This window comes from Oryzias melastigma, unplaced genomic scaffold, assembly GCF_002922805.2.
Source record: "Oryzias melastigma strain HK-1 unplaced genomic scaffold, ASM292280v2 sc00328, whole genome shotgun sequence".
Lineage (NCBI taxonomy): Eukaryota > Metazoa > Chordata > Actinopteri > Beloniformes > Adrianichthyidae > Oryzias > Oryzias melastigma.
This window is the reverse complement of record NW_023416931.1, coordinates 133,850-141,312: the sequence shown is the minus strand read 5'-3', so window position 1 is coordinate 141,312 and position 7,463 is coordinate 133,850. Positions and strand designations below refer to the sequence as shown.

General features: G+C 42.4%; 1 protein-coding gene across 1 annotated transcript in view; it reads right to left on the bottom strand.

Annotated features, from left to right (window-relative positions):
* The window catches only part of oma1 (OMA1 zinc metallopeptidase), a gene marked incomplete in the record, with an annotated part of 21,471 nt that overhangs the window by 579 nt on the left and 13,429 nt on the right, over window positions 1-7,463 (bottom strand). Inside the window, 4 exon segments of the mRNA XM_024261826.2 lie at window positions 1-916; window positions 2,855-3,004; window positions 5,552-5,626; window positions 5,737-5,865. Of these exon segments, the coding sequence (XP_024117594.1) occupies window positions 776-916; window positions 2,855-3,004; window positions 5,552-5,626; window positions 5,737-5,865 (495 nt within the window).

The window sequence follows — 7,463 nt, the reverse complement described above, 5'->3', positions numbered from 1 at the left end:
ATTCCTCTTCAGATGAAACATTTTGCATTAAATCATACAGAACTTAGTCAAATGTTGGGAGTGAAACCAAACTTACAAGAGCCTCAAAACTAGAAATATAGTTATATATATAATAAAATAAACAAAGTAACATTTGAGCTTGCATTGATTTTAAGAGCCCTTAAGTATACAATTCCATTAACAATAACCCTCCTGTGCTGTTCAATGGGTCACAAACCCTAAACAGCATCTATTATTGAAACATCATTCATTTGGTCTTAAATACTTTAAAATATCCTAAAGTCTTAAAGGTCTATTCTTTATTATTTGTTTTCCTGAGCACAGGGCCGTGTTTTCAGCCATTACCAATTAGGTCTCTCGCAAACAAAAACTGTTGGCTGCATGAGAACACAAGAGTAACCGCTTGAGCACTCATGACCTCAACCTATGACACAGCCTTCAACAAGCTCACGGTCCTCTCACACCACAGGTCCATGAGCCATGCACAAACCCATTACCTTTGTTTAGTTTCTTGTGCTGACTCATTGCCCAAATACTGTGCCTTCAGCCTATTGTCACAGAAACACTCAAGTTTCTTTCCTCCTGGCAAATAAATGTGTTCTATAAAATGTGTTGTGGATCAGGTTTTAAGTGGAATCAAGTCTCCATGCACTTTTGCTTCACTGTAAGGCTTTGACTGAGATCTGGGTTTCACTTCATGATCAAGACTTGGGACATAAGCGTGCACACTTTGGGCAAACAGTGCTCCTGACAATCCAGTGGGGGCTGGAGCAGGTTAGACCTTGTGCTCGGACCCTGGTTCTCCCATCTGAACTTTAGCTTTTTCCAACATCACACGCACCGTCTTTTCAAAGACCACACGAGGGTCTGTGGAAGGCAGAGCAGGACACTTGCAGCTCTCTCTCAACTCCAGGGCCTGCAATAAAGGACAATAGACAAAAGCATCTATGTATTATAGTTACATCAAGGAAGGGTAACTTAGAAATGTAACGCAATAAGAGGAGACTGGTTGGGTTGTCACAGCTTCCCTCGTGATATGAGGGCCGTGGACACCAGAGAGGTTTTTAGGAAGAGGCTCAAGACAATTGATATATATTACTGGATTGGCCTTCATCTGTTCGCTGCTATAGACAGACATGCGCGCACGGCCGCCATTTCTATGAATTGAGTCGCTTCAACAGAACGCAGCTTTTCAATATAAGACATGCAGGAATCAACCACAAAAATCAGGCTAGCTCCATCTTTTTTAACCAATTTTCACAAAACATGGCTCAAATTAAAGCTTAGAAAATCATTGATGTCGTCCTATATTTACATTTTTACTATCTCTAAAAACTAAGCTGTAAATAGTGCAAGAACCGCATCTTCCAGTGTTACAGGTAACACACTGCTGTCATATGAACAGTTTTCCTTTGTGCAAGAATCTATAGAACACTACCATAAAAATCTACCACAGTGAAAAAAAGCAAACTTAGAAACAACATATTTTGTTATGTTTGAATTAACAGCTTTTTCCCTTATTGTCACTTCAGTGTTTCTGTCACTGGGCAGAAAGTGAACACTGCAGCTTCTATCTGGCTTCCTCCAGTCTGTGCCACCAAGAAAGATGTTCAACACTGGCAGCATGTATGTAGAATATTATGTGTGAATAATTACTTTCCTTTAAAAAAAAGAGTGCAACTGACAGCAACATATATTCTTAGAATCTTTGTGGGCAATGCAGCAATCTACATCTTGGCTGCACAGATTATATGTGGCCAACGGGAATCTCCATCAGTCTTTGAGCTGGTCACACATTAACATATGGAAATAACACCAGCCTTGTTTTGAAACATCAAACATTAAAATAAAATAGATAATTAAAAACATAGACCACGACCCAAGCTAGCATGCCACTTGCTAGCTCCCACTTTTGCACGAACGTCACAGTTCCCCACCTGATTTCTCTCTATTAAAATGTGATTCCTGCATGTGATAATTCCTCTGATTGGATTATCTTGTTGTCAAGTAGATTGCAAAATATTGCGTCCGCTTTTGAGGTTCTCTGCGTACTTCTTTGGACCTTCTCTGTTCTTCACTCAGGAAGACTTCATGCATAGTAGTCTCGTGAGGGACAATCCAGTCAAATGTACCAATGCTCAAGACCCACGCTTTTAGTTTTGGTTTTAGATAAACTTACCTAACTTTGGAAAAATTAATGTATTACACTTTATTTTTCCATGTAATTTATTCTATGTATTTAACTTTATTTTTTATTTTTATGCATCTACAGAAAAATCTTTATTTCTTTCATTTTAACGTCTTCCTTGTCATGATTTTAGCCTCAGTGTTTCCCTGTGAAGATCCTTTATGCAAGCGCTTGCAGGCTTGGTTGGTGGTTGTTGTCGCAGTTCTCAAAACTTCTGGGGGGGCAGGGGTCCAACATCATACATTATCATAAAAAAATTTATCAACACACTTAAGATTGAAACTTCTTCTAGATTATCTTCCAACATGCCAACAACTGTCTTTTCTCAAATCCACCAGTTTGAGCTGGTCATGACAAAGTCATTTTCCTTCAGGACCTCCAGGTGCTGGGAAAGCTAAATGTTTTTATTGTCTTCCTAAAACCTTGTTCCTTTTTACCTCTCCCGAAAATCTATTTGCCCTTTGTGTCTCCATCTCTGCGTCTGCAGGGGCAAAAGCATCTGTCTAGATACATTATTAGGTCTCCATGCAAAAGCTCCTGAAGCTACACTCTCCCCAGAATGTTGGAGATGCACAGGACAGAGGATCATGGGTATTCCATACTTGGCTTCAGACAAACATGTTTGTTTGAGAAAAAGGAACAGTTGATCAGCAAGTGTGTTTATACCTGTGGTATAAGACGGTCCAGCTGAGCGGTCCGGTTCCTGTGGGATGGGTGTGTGGACAGCCACTCAGGCAGGGAGGGCTCTCCTGAAAGTCTGTCTGTGATTTCCAGCTGCTGCCAAAAAACAGGGCCAGCCCGCACATCTGCACAGGCCTGGATGGAGGAACACATGCAGACGTAAACATGTGGCATGAAACCTGAAGTGCATGCAGAGCATGGAAGCTTCCTGCCCTGTGCCTGCATGTGAAGCAGCAGGCACAGGGCAGCTTCTCCTGGTCAACAGAGCCACCTGGTGTCCAGCAAACTTTTTACAAGGTGTTAAGACTACCTTCAGGTATGCCTGTCTTATACCAAAACAATCAATATGAAGGAAAGGTGTTATTCTGCTTCACATATCTTTTTTTATGAAATAAATAAATACATAAATAATCGGCTCAAAGGCTGGGCAAAATTTCAAGTACTGTATTTTCTGGACTATAGAGCGCACCTGTATATAAGCCACAACCGCTCTATTTATTTAAAAAAAAAATAAATAAAAATACACAAGCCGCACTGGGCCATAAGCCGCCAATGTTTATGTTCAAAAATATCATAGTTACTGCATGTACAGAACGATTTCTTACTGAAAATGTACATGTATGTACCTGAACAGGTGTTTTGTGAACAGTGCCTTTTAACACGGCAGCAACTTTGCTAAAAAAAAACCGAAAGGAACCAAGACGGTATTTATTTACCTTCATTTCTCCCGTGTTTGAAACCACAAGTCACTTTAATCGTATTCACTGAAACCCATGAAGTCTTCTTCTTTGGTGTTGGAGTTGAACAGCCTCAGAAGCGCTTCATCACACATGTCTCCATCCGTCTCGCTCTCCGTGTCGTCCTCTGCTGAAGGTGCGCCGGTCTCCGTGCGCAGCAGTCCTGCCTTTCCGAACCCGTTGATGATGGTGGATTCTTTCACAGCACTCCACGCTGATATGATCCACTGACAGACATCAGAAAAAGATGCTTTTTGCATGCAGCCGTTTTTTGTGAAAGAGTTTTTACCGCTCGTTATCCAAGTCTCCCATTCAGCCCGGAGTGCCGTTTTAAATGCCCGATTCACGCTGATGTCAAGCGGCTGCAAATACTTTGTTGTACCTCCAGGAATCACAGCTGGGATGGAGTTAGTTTTCTTGATCGCTGCTTTCACAGAATCTGTGATGTGGGCCCTCATGCTGTCCAAAACGAGCAGCGCTTTTTTCCGGTGAAAAAATCCCCCCTGGCGCTTGCCGTAGCACTCCGTTAACCATTCCTTCCTTAGGCTTTCCATCATTCAACCTTTGGTGTTTACTTTGACCACTATGCGTTTCGGGAGCTGTTCTTTCGGCATAGTTACGCGCTTAAAAATCACAATGGGTGGAAGTTTTTTTCCAGATCCCGTGCATTCCAGAACGCAGGTGAAGTGCGTCCTCTCGTGTCCCGTTGTTTTCAACAACATAGATGACCCAGCTGTCTTGTTAACGGTCCTGGTCGGAGGCAGATCAAACGTCAGCGGAACTTCATCCATATTAAGATGTCGTCTGGTCCGATGGAGTGTTCTTGTATGTTTTTAAACAAACTTTTCCACTTTTTCCTGGTAGTCGGGGAGGAGTTGCTGAAAGAGTGCTCCGTGCCCTGATAGACAGGTTTTTACGTCTCATAAATCTGAAACACCATGACAGTCCCGCTTTGAAATCGTCAATCTTCATTTCGCGGGCGATTGTTTTGGCTTTCAGTCGGATCTGCTCTCTGTGAGCTCACCAAGTCCTTCAGGACATTTTCCTGCTTTTATGTCCTCAGAAAGCTTTTCTTGACTTTTGGCATTGCATGACCTCTTCCCGCCGCCGCCTCCAGTGTCTCACCATGGATTAATTTATGCTAAGCTTGCGTGCAGCAGCGCAGTTTCCTTCCTGGATTGCAATCTCAATGGCCTTCAACTTAAAACTTGTATCATAGGAAATTCTTCGAGTGGTTTCCATGATGATTGAAAAATGCTTTGAAAATAATTCCCGCTTAACAATTTATTGTGTGATTTAACTGCTAAAGAAAATGTAGCATTTGCTTTTTCTTCTTTTCACTGATTTCTCGTCTTTTATTTTTTTTATTCAACTTCCGGTTAGAGCGCCCCTAGCAGTGGAAGAAAGATCTACAGAATAGCCGCACCTTTATATAAGCTCCACAGTTCAAAACCTAGGAAAAAAGTAGTGGCTTGTAGTCCAGAAAATACCGTAATTAACTCAGAAATCTTCTTGATCACTTTCTTTGATTGAATCCTCCTTGAATTGTGATTTTTTAAAACTATTTAAGCTGAAATGGTCAATATTTGTCAGATTTCTGAATTTAACCAGTGAGTGTTACAGAGAAGAGAAGTGTTTGGAGAAAAGTTCATGAGGTAAAAGAAATGATTAGAGTAACCATTAACTTTCACATATGTATAAACTCCAAAACATGCTGTCACATTTTTCACTGTGCAACTTAAAGGCTTTCCCAGCTGACTTAAAACCAGACAACAGCGTGTTGCTATTCACAGAATCCAGGTTAGAATAGGTTAAAGGTGATGTTGAAACCTATCGAAAAAATGAGTCCCTTCTAAGTCAAAACACCATTCCAGATAACATTTAATTTCTGTTCTCACTGAGAAAACTCAATGTTATCTTTGAATTAGTTCATGGCTGCCTATACCTTTGCAGCCAACTGCAATCCAATCTGATCCGCCTCCACCTCCAGTTTGCGACTGTAGGGACGATGGAACATCAGCTGAAAGTTTGTTCAGATGAAAAGATTTGAGGATGATCTGACCACATACAGCTTAGGGTGTCATATCTTTAAAACTTCCTGGGAACTGAAGGGTAACAGAGGAGTCTCACCTCTGCCAGCTTGTCCTTAACCCACCCTCCCAGCAGGGCCATGGTGTCTGTAGGACACACGGCCCATATGGCCGTCAACAGAAGAAGAGACAGGAGGTCCACGATGTGAGACAGGCTGGCCTGCTCTGCCTGGTGGGGTCAAGGGAGGTGAAGGAGAGGACAGAGTGTGAGAAAGAAACGGAGTTGAATGAATCAGTTAGAACATAGTGATTTTTTTCATCTGTCTTGGTTTTTCCGTGCGAGCAGATTTTGTGGTTTGAGCAGTCGGTCTCATACAGCATGCCAAATGTGCAACACCATGTCCATTGATTTGCCTCTTATGAGTTTCCTCTGACGCTGTTTTAAGGTGCTTTCATACCGAACACAATTCGCGTGACAAATTCACGTGCCGTGCCCCACCCCTCTTTTGCTGGACGGCAAATTCGCTGCTAGTCGCCTGTCAAAAAATGTGTTCCTGACGCTGTGGGAGGAGCTAGTTAGAAAAATGGAAGACACATACGATGTTATGGAACAAGGTTTATTTATTGTGAAGAGTTTTACAGAAACATCAGTAATCATGTCTCCATGTCTGAGTTTATATGATTATTATGCAAAGAGTTTCCCGGTACAGGGGGCTGTGTCTGTATGACAGCCGCTTCCACTGTGTTTCTGTCTCTCTGTGGCTGAGCTTCAAGGCTCTCCGTCTCGTAATAACCCGAGGGGGAAAAATAAAATTAGGAGACCTTTTTTTTAAATGTGTAAATGAGACCTGAGCTGACAACGTCTCTCTCTGTCGGCATATCGAGCGAATGAACTCTGCTGCGGGGGTGAAAGTCGGCGATCTGTCCAGAGTGTATCCCGCCGTATTTGCCCCAAAGTAGCTGGATGAGCTCTGAGAACCCGCGGCTCCACGGGTAAAGGAAAAAGATGAAAGCTCAGGACAAAAACCCTCACTTTGGATTAATATTCTACCCGCGGATCGAGGCACTGAAAACGTCAAATGCCCAAAGCCAAGTTCCTGATTTGCTGATGCGACACAGCGACCTGTCAAACTTCAGGTTTTTACATTTTGACTGTGCCGCCCAATTCGCGCCCATCACTCAAACTGAGCTGCGGGGCTTCAATTCTCCCTCAGAGCGTGCCGGTACCATCGATTAACTTTGAAGCTGGCTGCTTCTGCCACGAGATTGCATTCAGTGTGAATGCACCTTTAGACTTTAAAAATGCACCATCATTAGATTCTTTTTGGGAACAAGAACATCTGGTTTTTAGAACCAAAAGCAATATTTAGGAAGAAAATCATGAAAGTTCTGGCTGCTATAGTGACCATGGTCATCACAACACAAATAAGACAATGACACAACAGTGCAGCTAAACCTCAGAAAACACTGGAATGTATGCCAAACTAGCCGGTGTGTGAGCACCTTAACATTCACAGACACCGAAACCCGGCCGCGGCCTTATGCTCAAGATCATGTTTGACAGACGGGTGCAGCAGATTCACCGTGCTGTGAAAGAGGGGCGGGGCATCAGTTTGATGCTCGGAGGTTAGGGAGCTCTGATTTAATGGCAAATTGAAATTTGTTGATTTGTGAATATGTAGGCATTATTTTTTATTATTGAAGTACTGAAATTGGCACTGATTAGGAACCAAAATCAAAGAACAACTTTGGCATCGGACCGAATAAAACCCAATCAGTGCCCAACCCTAACTCGCTTTTGTCTCATCGAGACATTAAAAGTCTCCT